The 18,626-nt window shown below is 39.1% G+C and overlaps 3 protein-coding genes across 7 annotated transcripts in view; 2 read left to right on the top strand and 1 right to left on the bottom strand.

The window, feature by feature from the left end:
* kif16ba (kinesin family member 16Ba) overlaps positions 1 to 18,626 on the bottom strand; it is a 291,583-nt gene that overhangs the window by 237,417 nt on the left and 35,540 nt on the right. For 3 of the 5 annotated variants that reach the window (XM_050043679.1, XM_050043680.1, XM_050043681.1), the window contains 3 exons: positions 17,931 to 18,020; positions 17,723 to 17,806; positions 15,057 to 17,642 (listed from right to left, as the gene is read on the bottom strand). The exons of 1 other annotated variant lie outside the window; for it this stretch is intronic. In XM_050043679.1, coding sequence (XP_049899636.1) covers positions 17,481 to 17,642; positions 17,723 to 17,806; positions 17,931 to 18,020 — 336 coding nt within the window. In that variant the 3' untranslated portion in view covers positions 15,057 to 17,480. Of the gene's footprint in view, positions 1 to 15,056; positions 17,643 to 17,722; positions 17,807 to 17,930; positions 18,021 to 18,155; positions 18,296 to 18,626 lie in introns of those variants that run through there. One more of the 5 variants, XR_007569898.1, reaches the window with a different exon arrangement.
* On the top strand, positions 347 to 3,394 carry LOC126389861 (uncharacterized). Its single transcript, XM_050043814.1, has 2 exons — positions 347 to 470; positions 1,925 to 3,394. Exons 1-2 carry the CDS (start codon positions 416 to 418, stop codon positions 2,692 to 2,694), a joined length of 825 nt encoding a protein of 274 aa, XP_049899771.1. The 5' UTR covers positions 347 to 415; the 3' UTR covers positions 2,695 to 3,394.
* Positions 6,186 to 12,720, top strand: LOC126389841 (dynein regulatory complex subunit 4-like). The gene is made up of 11 exons (XM_050043782.1): positions 6,186 to 6,317; positions 6,479 to 6,568; positions 9,037 to 9,234; positions 9,853 to 10,059; positions 10,163 to 10,217; positions 10,316 to 10,521; positions 10,975 to 11,142; positions 11,416 to 11,502; positions 11,572 to 11,781; positions 12,125 to 12,190; positions 12,284 to 12,720. The coding sequence occupies exons 1-11, from the start codon at positions 6,315 to 6,317 to the stop codon at positions 12,473 to 12,475; spliced, it is 1,482 nt and encodes a 493-aa protein (XP_049899739.1). The 5' UTR covers positions 6,186 to 6,314; the 3' UTR covers positions 12,476 to 12,720.

Below are 18,626 nucleotides of genomic sequence, written 5' to 3'. Positions count from 1 at the left end.
TCTTAATACATATATTATATTAACACATATTTCAGCAGCAGGTTTCTCTTCAGTGTGGGTTGCAGAGAAGAACCTGCAGGAAGGATGTGTTATCTATGGGGGATTATTTTTACATGCAGTTGACTGACAAAAAGGCCCACTGAGTGCAGCTGGGTGTTTATTTGATAAATAAGGTCTTAATATATTCTAATAACATAATATTTGGCTGTGTTTAAGGGATGATTATCCTCTTCAAGATCTTAATCAGTTAAATTTTCCCAAACTTTTCACATGTACTGATCTGCTGGCCACGGTATGGAAAACAGCCAGTAACACGAGTTTCATTAACATCCCCGTTAGTCATAACTTCCTCTTCAATAAAAACAAGACTGTATTTCAGTCATATGTCACTTAACAAGGTCCACAGGCTGCAGAGATGTTGCTTTATCTCTACTTCCTCCTCGCTGGATGCCTCTGTCACAGCTCTACTGGTAAGTAAATCTAGTATTTCATCTTTTTAATAAACATCATGTTTATAAACCTCAGGTTTTGGCTTTGGTCTAAATTAATTTTGCTGTCAACACTGGAACAATAATTCACTTACATGATATTTATCGAGTGAAGGGCCACAAATCTTTTGTTTTTGATTTTTTCAGTCAGTGATCACAAAACAATAATAAAAGTAAACATAAAAGGAAAAAGGTAAAGGCATCGTAACAAGCAGAGTCTATGGAGGACAAATGGGATTTTGTTCTACGACCACAGCCAGCTCTGTACAGTCTTATATGAGCTGAAAAAACAATGAAACGAAACACTCATTTTGAGGTGCACCATAGTGTGAGAAGTATAGGACTCTGAATTTAAAGAGGACATTAGATAAATGGTTCTCACAGTATAATCATGCATTGGATAAAACAAAGTTTGGAATCAGCTGTTGCGTTCATGTTTTTCTCCTTCAAATCTCCTTCAAATGTCTATTTTAACAGAGATTTTTTCATTTAATTGTGTTATTTACATTTTAAATAGTTTTGGCCCCAAAAGAAAGAAATTCAATGATTTAAACTTCCACGTGCAGTGTTTCATGACAGTGGAGAATACTTTGTACATTTGGATTTGAATTTGTTTATCAGTCCAGAGAAGCGTCAGTGACCTCCACCATTATTGACCCACAGCTGTGCAGCTGGGCTCTAATATTTTAATTTTTTTTAATTAATTTATCCACTTCCTCTTTAGACTCTTTCTAACATCGCCGAATGCTGTAACTATCTTACAATATCAGAAGTCAGTTCAAATGTGCTTTTCTCATGACTATACAATATTGAGAGCAATATACTGCTGCACTCAGTGGTGAAAAAAACAGAAATAAGTAAATGATTAAGTAAATAAATGAATGCATAAATAAATACAGGAATAATTAATACATAAATATACAACTGTAGTTATATAACAATGTAGAAATAAATTTCAGATATTTATTTCTGTCCTTTTTTACTATATAATAAGGTTTGTGCATTTATATTTTTATTTTCATGTATTTATTGATGCATTTATTTATATCTATTTTTTCTTTTATTTATTAATACATTTATTAATTTCCACATTTATTTATCTATTTATTCTTTTATTTATGTTTTCTTTATTTATGCATTTATTGATGCATTTATTTATTTTTTACACATCTGTATTTATTCATTTGTACCTGTATTTGTTTATTTTTATTGCTTTACTTATTTATTTATTCCTGAATGTGTTTATAGATTTATAGATTTATTTATTGATACTTAGGCTGTCATGTCCTCCATATAAAACCACTATGAGAAAATAAATGACTGAGCTGTGCTGGTTGTTTGGGTCCTGCTGAAAGAACTATGAGGGACATGAAGACGATTAATAGAAAAGTTGACCAAAAAACTGTTTCACTCATTGCTGCCTCTTTACTTTACAGACACTACCATAATTACTGTGCTGCAGCACAGGATGGCTACGCTGCCCTGTCCTCATGTTAAGGGACATGTGACATGGAGCCGCTACATCAGCGGCGAAAAGGTGAATCTCGTCACTGTTGAAAATGGCATCAGGAAAGTAACTGACCAACGCTACAGTTCCCTGGACAATAACTCCCTGGTAATAAGAAACGTCACCTTCTCTGATACTACAACATACTTGTGTAATGCAACACGAGTATATCTGGAAGTGACAACAGATCCCAACATGGTCGTCCCCAGTGCTGGAGAGGCTCCAGTCACACAGAGAAACGATGGACTGGGTTTCGGCCTTGGACCAGACCAGAAGATACTCACTGTGGACACAGAGAACCAACAACCCTCAGACTTTTGGAAAGTCCCTGTTGGTGTAGTCCTGGGTGCTGTGTTGTTGGTTTTGGTCATCTTTACCCTAAAACTCTGCTCCAAAAACAGAACAGAGAGAAACGCTGACGTGGACAAAACTGTAACTGACGTGATTTACGAGGAGATTGAAGCTGGACCGGAGCACCCAGGGAGGGAGTCTTATTTTGAAAGTCCATACTACTGGACAAGTGTCAGTGAAACGCCAAGGACCTCCACGCCATCCAATAATCATCTGTACAGCACCGTCAACAAGCTAACAGCTAAAGGACGCATCAGTGAGGAGTGTGTGTATTCCCTCGCCCAACATCCAGCACAGGCAGGAAATGTTGGTGAGCTGTCAGCATCAAGCTGCAACCTGCGGGGCTGAAAAATAAAGCCGATGTGCCAAAAACTGCAGTTCCTCTAATGGCCACATGAGGCTGGCGTCAAGAGCGAGTCAATTCTCGTAGACACCCACGTTAAAATGTCCAATTTTACATTTAAAAAATAATGATGCACCGTGTTAACCAAGCTAGCAACTAGCGTTACGGTTACCTATACCCTCTCATCCAAATATGGTCACTTCCTGCTCAAAAAATCCAAGATGGAGATGGCCAACATGTCAGAGACCTCAAAGCGAGAGTCCACAAACCAATTGGTGATGTCACAGTCACAGTGGCTACGCCCATTAGCTCACTGTGGTCAGTGTCAGTGCTGACCAGAGGTGGGACCAGGTCATTGTTTTGCAAGTCACAAATATGTCAACTCCCAAGTCAAGACTGACACGTCCCAATTCCTGAACTTTGAGTTTCAAGTCCCAGACAAGTTAAAATGTGCTCTACAACAAATTTAATGCCAATATTATTAAATTTACAAAAATCATTGATGCTTTTTTAAAGTTTGCATTTAGCTGTTAAGCTAATGTTAGCTAAGCATTTAGCTCCCTATGTTAATATTAGCCTCAACTCACTGTTCTCTGTGCATCTTTGAATGTCAAACAAAGTTGGAAGTTGTTGCATCTTTGCCTGTAATTGTTTTTTGTGGATCGCCCTGTTGTTTTAATACGTGAATAAAATTATCTTTGGTATAATTTTTTTCAACCAGTGCTCAATAATTAACGTTAGATCTTCACGGTTGTATTCTGCAACTGTCACCAGGCACAGCGCCAGGATTTTTTCTCTCCCGGGGCTAAGGGGGAGCTTGACCGATACGTGGGGGTGCTAAGAAAATAATTGATTTTCATGACTTCAGTTACTTTATAAGGAGGTTCTTGCTTTTTCAGTAAAAGCAGCTGTGATACACAGCACAAGCATGTTCGATATAAAAGTGGTTTTAACTGAATTTGGCCAAAGAATATTCAATAAAAGTGGTTTTAACTGAATTTGGCCAAAGAATATTCAACAAAATAGTTAAGCCTAATACAAGTGACCACAAGGCAATGGCAAAAATGTTTCAGGTAGCAGCGATGGACTGCTCTGGAGCTCCTTCAGGTTCTGGCTCACGAGTTCCTCTCTCAGATTCATTTTTCGAAACTCCCTCTTCTTCTTTGTCCCACTGGGAGACTGGGTCTTGGTCTTCATTTTCTACCTGCACTCTTTTTTTCTTGATCACAAAATGATCCATTGCAATGGACTGTAGGCTAGCTAGCCTTAGCCTAATGCGCAAGTATAAACAAAAGACTCGCGCATTAGGCTGACATTTTGGGTCAGAGATACAGTACAATTTTTGAAGCTAGAGAAGATAAGGTCAGGACAGTTTTAATAGTGTATGGCAACCTTTTATTACATATCTGCTTGATCAGCTGAAAGGTTGAAGTTGGTTCTCAACATCTGCTGCAGAACCTCAAATCGCAGGCACACACTTTGTCTATTACTGTTGTTCCTTTTGTTTTTTAAATGGGGGCACATTATTATCTCACACTGGATTTTATACCCTCTTGGCCAGGTCACTCTTGAAAAAGAGATTTTTAATCTCAATGAGGCTTTTACCTGGTTAAATAAAGGATATATTTTATGTGACTGTTTGCTCCCAGGGGGTGAAAAAACTGTTTTTCACCCTGTATTTTTGTATACATGTTTTCTTCAATGTGGAAACTAATTAATAAAGTGGAAAAAAAAGTCACAGGTCATTGGTATTTAAGTCCAAGTCACGTCTATAGTTATCAAATTTGTGACTCGAAGCTGACTCGAGTCATGTGCAGCCATTACTTCAGGAGTAAGATATTTTTTGGAATAAACTGAAATATTCTCTCTCACTCAGCCGAGTTATCAGATAAATGTGGTGAAGTTAAGCTACAGTATTGCTCTCTAAGGTGTATTATTAGAGAGCAGATATAAAGTAGCAGAAAACTGAAATACTCCAGTAAAGTACAAGTACCTTAAACCTGTACTCATGTGCAATACCTGAGCAAATGTACTTAGTTACTTTCCACCACTGCATTTCGTTGTTCAACCCTGTGTTGTACAGTGACAGTAACTGAACATTGTATCTTTGTAATGTTCCTTTTGTTAAATACAAAAACAGCTACTAAACTGTAATGCACATTATGTCTGTCTGATCAATGAACAGAATGTTTGGAGTCACTTCAAAAGTTTACTTGTCAAAATCTGAGATGTATCTATTGCAAAACATATTAACATACTGCAGAAGTTCCTGTGACATATTTTCCTGTCTCCGAGATTGCGTATGATAATAGGTTCCTGTGCCGGGTGCAGATTACCTTGTTGATGTAAAGAGAGCTCGCCCTCACCTCCATGTTCTCCTGCAGCTCCAGCTGACAGTGAACCAGAGCCCTCTGCTCCTCCTCTGACTGGGAGAACAGAGATAAAGAGACTCGTCTTAAATGGTTTAAATCTCTGAACAATACATCAGGCAATATATGGTAGAAAACAGGAACACAATTGTTTCTTTAAACCAACCACGACATCTAAACAGTCCACCCAAACCAGACTTTACCTACATGATCATTAATCCGCTGATTTAAAAACCTCAATTTTGCTGTTACACAAACTATCTTAAACTAATTACATATTAAAATTTCAGTTTGCATTATCATAATGTTTGAATTCCTCCAATTTAGTACTATTCTATTCTATTTTATTCTGGTATGTCATGTTTTATTATATTATAATGTTCATTTCTTTTATTTGTACATGTATCTACTCATTTCCATAATTATTAATTTTGTGTTATACATTTATTCATATATTTGTTCTTCAATGCTCTGCAATACCACATTTTAAAAAAATATTTTATCTTTACATATTGATAAATAAATAATAAATAAATATGGAAATGAATGAATGAATGCAAAAATAAATACAGTAAGGAATAATTAATCTAAAAATGAACAACTCAAGTTGTATAACAATGTAGAATAACTTTAACATAGGCTACTTATTTCTGTCCTGTTTTATTATATTGTAAGTTTAATTTGTTTTATTTGTGCATTTATCTAATTATTTCCATACTTTTCTATTTATTCTATGCATTTATTCATGCATTTATTTATACATATGTTCTCTGCAATTCCACATTTTTTCAACATTATTTTATCTTTGTATATTAATAAATACAGAAACAAATTAATAAATACAAAAATACAGAATAAGTAAATACAGGAATAAATGAATAACACAGAAATAGATAACTGTAGTTGTATAACAATGTAGAATAAATTTAAGCTGTTCATGTCTGTACTGTTTTATTATAAAATTACATTCATCTATTTATTTCTATACTTATTCATTATATATATATATATATATATATATATATATATATATATATATGTTATCCAATTATCTGCAGGGTTGTAAATTATTCAGAACTTCTTTCAATAAAGATTTTTTTGACGAAAAAAAAAACATCGCCACACTCCGTTGCCATGACAGCGTCTGTTGTGTACATGCAGCCGAGGACCGACCCTGCGGCTAAGCTAGCTCACAGCTTAAACTTGTGTTTATTGTCACTATCGTCACCTGTGAGCCTGCACGATAATATTTCACGATGGTGAGTGAACTGTTGTTATATATCGCAGTGATGCTGTTAGCATGTGGTAGCTTAGCTTAGCTCGTATGGAGGCTGTTAGCAAAGCTAGTTAGCTAACTAGCTGGCTAACTGAGAGCGGTGTTTTGCTCGTGAGGCTAAATGTCGTTGTGTTTTCTCTCCAGCCTCCCAAGACCAAAAGCAAAAAGGCTGCGAAGGGGAAGTCGCCTGCCGTGGTGGACGGTCTGTCAACGGATGAGATGTCCAAGGATCAGGTCAGAGCTGCCGGGCGATGCTAACACAGCTAACTAGCTTTAGCATCCAAACTTTCAAACTGTGTTCAGGCAGTTGGAGGGTTAAATATCTTCACACACAGAGCACTCCAGACTGAGACACATTTTGTTGTTACTGTTCTGTACTCGACTACATTGTGTTTGAAATGAAGGCTGACTGTGTGATTAAAGAACAGAGAATTAAATTTAATTTAATTTAATTTAATACGTGAAGAAAATATAGTTTTTGGCCCATTAGTCCCAGACGAGTTTTCCAGTACAAGTACATTTACTCAATTACTCTGCTCAGCTTTGAGGTACTTTAACTTTGTACTTCAATACTTCCTTTTTCTCAGCTTATTGAATATAGGTTACAGATCATTTATTAAGTTACTTGCTTACAAAATAAGGCATCAGAAAACACAATATAATGTTTTATAGTAATATACCAGCATACTGAGTACTTCAAACATGATATTCAAGAATATTTAGCTGATAAAGCTAGCTAGCTGATATTTTTACTTTAGTGATGTTTTAAATGCAGGACTTTTACTTGGAATGGGATATTGATATTAAAATTATCAGGCTCATGCTTCATGATTACATGCTTTAATGTGAAAAATAAAACATTATTTTTCTTACATTCTCTGTCTGAAACATTCAGTTTTAAGTCCAGTTCAGATCGAAGATTTGCAATGAGACGAGTTAAAACAGGCAACGACTTGCAATGCGGCGTTCTGCAACGTTCTAAAACCTGCTGAGGATGAGACACTGTATCATCTCTAGTCAACAACCATCAGCTGGTTTGAGTCGAGCTCAGACTGCCCAGTTCACACCACTGACACTTTTCTCTGCAGCGTTCTAAAACGGTTTCGTCTCATCACCAGTCTTTGGTCTGAGCTGGGCTTTACAGCCTCCTGAATTGCAATCACATCACTAGGCAACAGCTTGGGTCCGCGTTTACTTCCTGACAGCTGCTGTAATTCAAATATACAGCAATACAGTCAAACGTTTGAAAGGACTTATATAGTTGCCTGTAGTTGTGACATCACAACTTCACAGAAATCCTGACGGCTTGTTTAAAAGCAGTTTCTGAATAGGGACTGTGTGCTATCTGTGTGGACTGAGCAGTTTGATACATTCACAGTTTTATACAGCACCTGCTCTGTATTCAGAATCTGACTTTTTCATCACGTTCACGATAATATTAGCGACTCTGCAGTGGTTCCAAAGAGAGGAGCAGCTTCAGTAGTGTGGAATAAAGTGTGGCGTCCTGAATGTTTTCCTTCTCTTAGCGCTCAGAGGGAACTCATTCAGCGGCTCCTCTGGCAGCAGCACAGCGTCTCTCCCTCTCCTCTCTCACACACACACAGGAGTCTGTGTCGTCAAGTGATTTTGTCATAACCCTTGACAGCGTGATGATTAGAGGAGAAATGGCAGAGCATAAAGGTCCAGGTGAAAAAAAAACAACTCAATCATTTAGGATTTTACTAAAAGAAGGAAATCAGCTGTTGATTTATATATATAGATCCCAGGGGACAATTGTTTAAATGTGTAATTAGTGGTAGATTTGATTTAGTTGAATTATTAATATTGTAACAGAATCTGAATCTGACTCTGAGTTACTGTTGTTGTTGTTCACAAACTAAAGAAATGAAACATCATTTTAGTTTTTACTGAATATTTGAAGCAGACTGTGAAACTACATCACTGATTCTGTTGCAATTTTATGTTCTTAAATTAATAATAAAATATTTTTTTACTAATTTGTCATATCATCACAAATATCGTTATCACAAAAATACCCTGAAATATCCTGATATTATTTTAGGGCCATATCCCCCGCCTCTAATGGGACCTTTAAAGCCTGAACAATACTGATTATTGACCTTTGAGACATCTTGTGATCCGACTCTGTGATTTTACCTCTAAATGAAAAAAACAAAAAAAAACAAAAACCGAATGAATACTGACAGGTAGTTCAGGAGTACTGATTAGCGAGCTCTTACTATGGCTGCACAAAATATTTTTTAATCATCATGATGTCAGCTGTCACAATAAACACATCATATTGATATTGAACCCAAAGATTTTTTGAGTTAGTTGAAGGAGGGTATCAGTAGAAAACTGCACTCTGATCATTATTGGTGAACTTTGTGTTCATTTAAAATTGTTTAATAAAACAATGGTGGAAATAATTTCCCTAATTTTTTAAATTCAACAAGGAATTTGTTGTATTTTAGAAGTATAGTGAGAGCAGCTGAAAACTGAGTGCACTCTCTGTTTATTAATCGGAAGAAATATCATTATCGTGGTATTAAACAACGTTATCACATATTCACCACACAACCTGCAGCCCTGGCTCTACTGTATGTGCTGCACGGTGCTGCCGTCGCCTGCTGTGTGCAGGTAAATTCATCACCTGTGTTTGAGCTCACACAAAACTGACACAAACGTGTGCAACCTTGCAGCTGGAGGAGCACATCGTCCGCCTCCGAGAGGAGCTGGACAGAGAGCGGGAGGAGAGGAGCTACTTCCAGCTGGAGAGGGACAAGATCCAGGCCTTCTGGGAAATCTCCAAGAGGAGCCTGGAGGAGACGAAGGCCAAGATCAGGAACAGACACAGGGAGAGGGAGGAGGCAGAGGAGCGCCACCGAGTGGAGATCACTGTGAGCTGCATGCGCACACAGACAGACACTTATTTTATAATTTACTGGAATATTTCATACATTCTCAGTTTTTACACTGTATTTTTGATTATATGCTGATAAGTTATAGAGAATAAGAGAAACAAAAGTAACCAGAAGAAAATTTAAGAGCTGTTAAAATTAAAAAAATAAGTAAATATACAAATTAATAAATATATTTACTTTGTTTTATATTGCTTCTCAGTACTGTACAGCCTGATATGGCCACACTATCATCTGTCAAAACTTGCAGACTGTACATTCTCTTTTATGTGTCCACTCTGTTTTTTAACCCTCAGAAATATTCTTTAAATTATTCTTCACATGTCTGAGACTTTGTGCACTGTTGGATTCTGATGATAAATCAAAGGCAGTGTGGGTTTAAAAATATATCTGCGATGTTGTAAAGAAAGAAACCATATTTGCTTTTCTAGTAGTCTTGTGTGTAAAACATAACAGGACATGATCACATTATCATGACATGATTTCACTGATCAAACTGAGTAGACTGAACATCAGAGTCATTTTCACAGTAAAAACACATTTGATCATTGAATGAATTTCACATCGTAACACCTTGTTTGATGGTTTGGTGTCCAGGAGTACAAGCAGAAGCTGAAGCATGTCCTCTTCGAACACCAAAACACCATCTCTGAGCTGAAGACGGGCCGCGTCATCTCAACCTCGCTGATCCAGAACCAGCACACACAGTCAGAGCTCAAGCTCCGGAGGGAAGTGCACGGCCTGCAGGTGGACTTAAGAGAGAAGAAGCTCCACAACGAAAACCTCATCACGGAGCTCGACCTGGTGAGTCTGGCTCCACTGTTACACTTTGTTTTTCCTTGTCATTCAGTTGTCTCTTATTTTTATCAGCTGTATCACAAACCTGTGGCCTTTTACTTCTCAACAGAAACACCAGGTGGAGTTAATAGAGCTGAGGAACGACTACGGAAGAAGAGTCATGGGTGAATTAATAAACCCAATTTCCATTTCTGAGTTGAATTAACACACATACAGTCATAAACTGTAATAAACATTTCCCCTTCTGTTGCTATTAAAATAGAAATTGAGGCGAAATATGACAAGACAATGCAGTCAATGAAGTCAACGGAGAAAAAGAGGCTGGAGGCTGAGGCCGATAACCTCAGGGAAAGACTGCAACGTCGGGCTGAGACTCTGAAAGAGGACCAAACCAACGCTTTCAAAAAGGCTGAGGAGTACTTCTCCTTCCATGAAAACAAACTAGTGGAGGATCAGAAGTCTCTGAAGGTACGAAACTCCCCACGGAGAGAAAGAAGACACAAACTGAACAGATGAGCAAAACCAGAGAGGATAAATAGTTTAGTACAACAAATCATATCTCATTTTGATTAATGATTTGCTTCTGAGGAATGGCTGATTTATGCATGAATACATTTTCTTACCACTGCGTCTCTTCAGCCAATCAGAGTTTTAAACACATTTTTCTCCACCTTCAAATAATCACAGTTTGCAAATAGTTCTTTTGCTCAAGCAGAAAAAGTCTCTGGAGCTACGATAAAAAAAGTCACAAATATTTTGCATTTTGTTCAAAAAGATGTTTCTGAATTTTGCGTCACTCATAAAAAACACCTGTATTATTCCATCACATTTATTTCTGGGTTGTCCTGACCACAGCTCGTAAACTAAGCTCTTACGTGTCTCTCCTTTTCTGTGCCACGTGGTTGTTTTGTTCTTTGGTAGATGGAACTTGCAAAGTTGACGAAGGTGCACGCACAAGTCCAGAAAGAGCTTTCAGCAGCCGAGCAGAAGAACAAACATCTGCGAGAGTCGTTGCAGGAAGCCGAAGAGAAGCTCCCCGAGCTCCAACAGCAGCTGGAAGAATACAACCAGGCCAAGGACAAGGAGACGGTGCGTTCACTGCACAGAGCTCAGAGAGCATCAGGACACACTAAACATCGTTATCACTGTGCCACTGTGCCAAGAGATGGCTATTTTAATCTAAATTTGCAGCATTAATACCAGTGTGTACTTTTACCTGCCACACTGCTGTAGTGTACTTTATTAGATCATTTATTCAACAACTTTAAAATGAAGCAGATAAAATGTTGTAACTGACTGAAACCATGAACACCATAAAAAAATACTAATTTTCTTCCAAACTGCTGATAATGTGTCTGACAGAGGAGTAGAGCTCGACTGAAGGTCATCGATAAGGAGCTGAGAGACCTGACGATGGAGCACGAGATGCTGCTGCAGGCGTTTGAGAAGGTAAACGATCACATCCCCATAACTTTTACCTTCATTCAGCCCGGCAGGTCTTCATCATGCCTTCTTCAGGTTCAGCAGGAGCGTGATGACCTGCTGAAGAAGCAGAGGGAGGCCATCCTGGACATGCAGCAGAAGAGCGGCCTGAAGGAGATGTTGCTGGAGAAGAAGTTGGCAGCGCTGACGGGAACAGTCGAGAAAACAGAGGCTCAGCTCTGCACCGCACTCGCGTCCTCTAACGTCGACCAAACTGCAGGCAGCAGCGCCGCAAACAAACTCGAGGTACAGTTTTATATCCACGTGTCATTTCAAGTTTATTTTTGCACGAGTTAAAATGTGCATTCAAAAATTGCTGCAGCTCATTTGTCTGGCAGAATAGAGAGCAGGTGCGGGTTGAAAATTACAGACGGAGATGCAACAACTTCCAAAAAACTACAAATTTTAAATTCAATATTTTTGTAAATTTACTGTCTTATTAAAGGGACAGTACAGACTTTCTGAAGAGAGGCTGTGTGAGGTACTTATCCATAGACAGTGTATTACACACAGCAGATGTCAGTCAACATGCCCCCAGTTTGCCCTTTTTATGTCATAGAATCATAGTATGTGTTTTTCTTGCTTGTAGGAAGTATTGGAGTCTAAACAGGTCGTCATCAGCACCTTGCAGAGCGACTTGGCTGGAGACTGTAAGGTCAGTAACTTTAAAAGGTTGACCGAGAGTGATCACTGCTGCAGAGTTTAATTTCACACTCTGCTAATGATGATGTAAACATGTGACCTGCAGGAGTACGACCACCTGCTGCAGACCTGTAAGGAGAAGCTGAAGGCGTTCAGTGTCCCTCAGTACAACCTCCCCTTCAGGCCCTCACAGCAGATCCTGCGGGGCACAGGACCCCCCTCCAACACTGAACCCCTCCAGGTGTTAGGTGTTCACTCACCTGCTCTACCTGGATACCTCCACACCCAGAGTACTTGACCTCTCTGCCTTTTTCTCATTGGATCATTCCCTAAAGACACGTTACATAGCAAAATTATTATGCAGTTCACTGCTGCAGATTTTCTATTTAAACAAATATAATATTTACTTTAACTTTGTCTTTGTTATCAAACCATCCTGCTGCTGATAATTCATGTTTTCCTGTTGGTGCTGACGGTGTGTTTACCAGGTAAACACTGAATCACAAATGTCATGTTGTGAAACAACAATAAATATATTTTGATCAGATCAGTTTTGAGTCACGACATTTGTAACTTCCTAAAGGTCCAGTGTGTAGGACTAGGCGGATGTGTTGGCAGAAACTGAACTTAATAAATAAAGTGTTTTCCACTGGAACTAAATGAAAAAAAAAAATTTGTTACCTTAGAATGAGATGTTTATATCTACACAGGTCCTCGTCTACAGTGATCCATGTTGCACCGCCATGTTTCTACAGTAGCCCAGAACGGACAAACCAAGACAGGGTCATTCACATTTTAGTTCTTTAGTTTTTAGTTCAAAGTCCATCTGCAACGAGCAGCGTCAGAGAAACACTGATTTGTAACATGAAAGTGCTTTATTCAGTGTTCGAACCATTTTAAGGGTGTTTTCACATTAAGTCCTTTTCAGCCCTCTAAGCGGACTCAGAGCGGTGACTCAGCATTTTTGCACATATGTGAACACTCCAGAGAACTCAGACCCCTCTGAAGTGAAGTGAACTTAGACCACCTCTTGAAGTGGTCTGAGTTCGGTTCGCACCAAGTCCGCGGTGTGGTTCACTTAACCTGTGCACTGTGAACACAAAGCGCTCCTTCGTTGCTTTGCTCTTTGCCGATGTATTCAGCCCTCTAGATCACATGCTGTTGACCTGGGACACTTTTAAAAAAACAGACAGAATCACGTCAGCCTGGAACACTTGCAAGGACGCAGGACGAGGAGTAGTTTGGTCCACAGAAGATACCGCTCATCTCCAGATGTGGAATATAGAATACATTAACTCTAAGGTTTTCCTCCAGTTCTAAGTTCATCTGAAAGCGAGGGGCTTCATAACCACACTGCAGTACAGCGTCAAAGTAAAAACAAAACTGTGTCAATATGTATTATACATAGGCTATAGTGTGAACAGAGAGAGAACTGAGGCCTCTTTCAAAAGAACTGAGTCCCTTCTCTGTTGGTCCACTTTTTGGTGCACTTTAAGAGGACCGAGTTTGGTTCGTTTAAAGAGAACTATATGTGAAAACATCCTAAATCACCTGGTTCGTTTGTTTTGTTTTATCCTATCAGGAGCCGTACACATGCTGCGTTGTTTGCACCCCCAAATTCATTGTTTTCAATGTAGACGAGCAGCAGACGCACTCAAACACCACAGTGACGCACACGCATTCCCAAGCGCCTTTTTTTTTTAGGGTTTGATGGCTGCACCCTGAGCTCTTTTGGAATGCAGCAGTTCACACTGCATGTTATGCAATGAGGACCAGCCAATCACAGCCAACTGATATCTGTTCCTTCATCATTAAATATCAGTCTGTGATAAATATGGAGTTCATCATGTTAGTGCAGAGCTGTCAGAGCTTTACATCTGTCTCACAGACGATATTTCGGGCCTAATACACACTTAAAAACAATGCGTGGAAGAAGATCAGCTCTGCACTCAGGATTTCTGGTGAATAGGTTATGATACAGTGCTGGTTATGATCACTTAGCAACCTCAGACACAACCTGCTGCCGCGACCTTCAAAGCAGCAGGGCACAAGAGTAGTGCCCAGCACCTGACCATGCTTTCTCCAGGTGATTAAAGACGCAGCATGTGTGCAACCTCTTAGACATTTATGTGAAATGTTGTCATAACTAACATGAATTATTAAATTATGGCCAAATTTATTTTGAAGAACTTCTCTCAAGGCATTCTTGAGGTACAGCGTTCACAAGGATGGGACAGACGGACAGCTTGAAAACATAATGCCTCTGGCCCCGCCTACCACTGCAAAGGCATAAAAACATGTACGAAAAATGCAAACTCATTATGCAAAGCCTTTAGTCATGTTTGATTACTTTTTATACTTGATGACAAAGTATTTTAACTCCAGGGGAGTTATGTCCCTTTAATGTAAGTGACTGTCTGACATGATACTGTGAGAGTTTTCACACCACAGAAATGTCTTCTGATTTCTGCACCTCTGCCTCACAAAGTTCATTTTGTTCAACAGTTTAACATTTTGGGAAACACATTTATTTGTCGGCTGAAAGCAGTGACTTCCAGAGGTCTTGCTGTCAGCATGAGGCAACTAGTGGAGCACAGTGTGTCATTTTTAAACCTGGTTTGTACACAGGTGAAAGAAACAAGATAGATCATTCTAGTCGGCAGGTTTTGTTTCCTTCACACAGAGCTAGGCTAACTGTTTCCCTCTGTTTCCAGTCTTTATGCTAAGAGCTAAGCTGAACATCTCCTGGGTGAGGCTTCGTATTCACCACACAGACACGAGGGTGGTGTCGATCATCTCATCTAACTCTCCGCAAGAAAGAGAATAAATATATTTCTCAAAATTTTGACCCAGTCCTTTAACTTTAATTGTTCAACTGGAAAAAAAACATCACACTGTCAGAATGTTGTTGTACATTCACTTTACTGACATTCAATGTCAATAGTTTACATTGCATACAAGTGTATCATATAGAAAAACTATACACATGAACATTTACACTCTATATACACACAGTATGGCTTATGAAAAAAGCAGTCAGGAAAATTACGAGTGTTAAATCCAAACCTGTTTCCTGTTCACACAGCTGCTAACACAACAGCAAGGCGCCGGAAGACTTCAGGATGCAATCGCTGATCCAGTTTATTGGAAAATAAAAATAAAATCAGCTCTGAAATAAATATCGTTGAGCTGCCGGTGGGACTAAATATATTCCCTCTGAATGAATTATGTGTCTCTGAGTACTGAGTGGAAAGACGTCCTTGGAACTGCTGAGTTAAATGTTTGAATTTGTGCTGGTTTGGAGAGAAGAATGGTCGTGAGTACAACTAAACACCACCACCTTCTGAGGCTGCATCTCTCTGCACTAATCATTTATTTCACAGGTTTGTGGCCAGGGTTGGAAATCAGCACCAAACACCAGCCAAACGCTGTTAAAGCATGCATGTGGCTGTTACATCTGCTTCACTCAACAGCCAAAAAAAAAAAAAATCTACTGAGTGGCTGGTACCTTGAGGAGTCCAGCAGCTACAGTGGCAGGAGGACAAAAACATTTATTTCCAACCCTGTTTGTGGCTTTTCGGTTCTAGTTGTCCTTTAAAATGTTAAACGTCTCTCCAAACTTCCATCTTGTTTAAATTTAACGACCATGCTGTTGTTTAAAACGCAAAAAAAACGTGTAAAATAAATCATTAGAGCACAGAGGAGTGCCAACGGGGAACAAACTGGTTTTAGCTTTCCATCTTTTCAAACTCTCACTTCTTAGATGAAGCCTCATAAACGCACTCTCCAAAATCCCAAAATGTCCTTTCAGGTCACAACAAAAGTAAAGATGAGAATAAGTCTGGACAAATAAGACAAATGGCAAATTTTGGATTTCAGTGGCACTGTAACGATCCTTGGGATAACGCCACATTTGGTAATTAAGAGAAGTTAAACTCCCTTTTGGACCCATAAAAAACTCGGTTCTTGTACTACATGCATTACTTCAAGGAAAACCTTTCATTTGACACTTTATATAAACGTTTACAGATGGGCACAGGGAGCTTTTGGACTTTGTCAGCCATCTTTAGCAGCAGTGTGTACTTAGTTGAAACTTTTAACAGTTCAACAGTTTGTTAAAAATCTACAATTTAGTGTCAGTAAACGTCTTAGTGTGTCTTTGCAGCCGTTATTCAGTGCTGGTTTTTCATATTCAGAATTATAGTGGCAGATTAGTGTGCGTGTAAACATACTCAGTCTGGTGAGTGAGATCAGCTTGTGTGATTCAGTTTCACTTCCTCAGAGTTACGGAGGTTTTCGTGCTCTTTAAGTACAAACAGTGCTGGAGTCACAGTGAGCAGCACAACAGTCTGACAACAAATTCTTTTTTTGGACGTAAGCTTCAACGTCTCGGCTGTACTAACAATCCCTCTGTGTCCCATTCAAACCGCACAACGGACGAATTCAAGCATGTTTCCTCTTTCGTGGTGATCTCCGGACGCACACAAAGTCGTACACAGGGTTACTGTGACCTTGACACAAACTGCTCCATAGAGCTGAATCTCTCTCGCTCTGCTCACTGAAGAAGAAACCAAAGTTCAAAGTCCATTGTGTGATTAAACTACAATTAATGATCGTTGCTATTATAAATCCCTTTTTTTTTTCCTCTTAATAAATTTATTGTTAAGTCTGTAAAAATTTCATACATGAGTGAAAATGCCCAACATGATTTCCAGGATTCTTCAAACATATTGTTTTATCCAACAGTCCAAAGATTTTCAGTTTACAGTGATATTAAAGTGAGAAAAATAGCAAAGCTAAACAAGGAAACGTTTGACACTTACTGTGATTGATTACTTTCTCTTTTTTTTGCTGGACTATTTAATGAATGACCTTATTGTTTCAGCAGCAGATTAAACCTTCAGGATAAACTGGTTTCCAGCTGCAACCCTGGCAGTGTCAATGTTTTTGTTCTGCTTTTAGAGCTGCACAGTTACCATGAGGGAGTTACCATAAATGCCAAAGCTGCATGTAAATATATTCAATATAGACCTTTATTGCCATAATGTAGTTAAATTAAACTCTTTAAACAGAGCACTGAATGTCCTACTTTGACATTCATGATAAAGTTTGCACATAAACTAAGAGCTGAACAGTCAGGTCTTTGTCTCGCAGGATGACGGGAGGGCGGAGAGGAAACTGACCTGCATGTTTTTCCTTCTTTGACCTTCTGAGGAGATTCTCCTGAGCAGAGATGCTGTAGAAAAGGCACCGAGCAGTTTTTTATCTTTTGGTTTTGGCAAAAATCTAATTCTGCTGTCAGGTTAGCCGGTGCCGTGGCTGCTGTACTCGAAGACGCCCTTTTTGAAGAATGGCGAGAACTCACAGATGGCGTGTTTGGTGAGATGAAAACCGCCGTCTGCGTCAGCTCTGAGAGGAGAGCTGGAGGACGACAGCATCACCCGGAACAAGTTCCTCAGATAACGCTGTAAAACAACAACACAGAGTGACCGCGACATCTCAGCTTCTAACATTTATATTCCTGAAACCGTATTAATTGTCTTACCTCCAAGTGATTCCGGCGTTCGGCGACCATTCGCTCGTCTCTGTTTCCAAACAGTTTCTTGGGAGGGAACTCGAGAGCTGCCAGCTGAAGCAGAGACCAGGACATCACACACTTCAGTGACATCATACAAAGCTCACAGCTGAGACTTGTCTCTGGCAAAGTGTCTCAACCGACTGAACAGTTGTAAAAGCATATCAAACTGTCTCACCTCTGGATACTTGAATTTGAGGCTCTTGTGCATTTCCCGGAAGCGACTGTAACGTCTGAACACAGTCCACGTCTCATCCATCACAGTGATCTGATCAGGGAGAGTGACACGTTCGATGTAGAGATCAAAAGTCTGACAAACATTTACACTCAAGCTCTCAGGGTACAAACTCAGGTCTGATACTGTGTAATTCTAATGTACAACAAAAAGATCAACAAGAATTACCGCCTCCCAGCACCAGTCAAGTGTCTCTGACAGTCTCCATCCATGTCAGTGAAATCAATACAATCAGCACAGTTTCAAGATTAGAGTCACCGATTCAGTATCTGACCAAATGTCTCCCCTTCTGTTCCTGAGATATGATGCTGAGTAGTAGACAGAAAAGTGTTTTATTCACAACATGAAGGACCTTTGACCTTTTGGATATAAAATGTCATCACTTCTTTATTTTACCCTGTTTGACATTTGTGTGAAGTTTTGTCATTATTAAAGGGAAATTTCGGTTTATTTCAACCTGTCTCCTATCGTCCTAAATTTGTTTCAAGTGACTAGTGACATAAAAATAATAGTTAGCATGTTAGCCGTTAGCCTAGATACAGCCGGGGCGCATAGTAGCGTCAGACCTGTTAAAACGTAAGTGAACGGGCAACCTTCAAGTGCAAAGTTAGTCCACTAAACAAGCTTTTTTTTCACAAA

Source organism: Epinephelus moara, chromosome 5 (genome assembly GCF_006386435.1).
Source record: "Epinephelus moara isolate mb chromosome 5, YSFRI_EMoa_1.0, whole genome shotgun sequence".
NCBI lineage: Eukaryota > Metazoa > Chordata > Actinopteri > Perciformes > Serranidae > Epinephelus > Epinephelus moara.
This window is presented reverse-complemented; position numbering and strand designations above follow the sequence as displayed.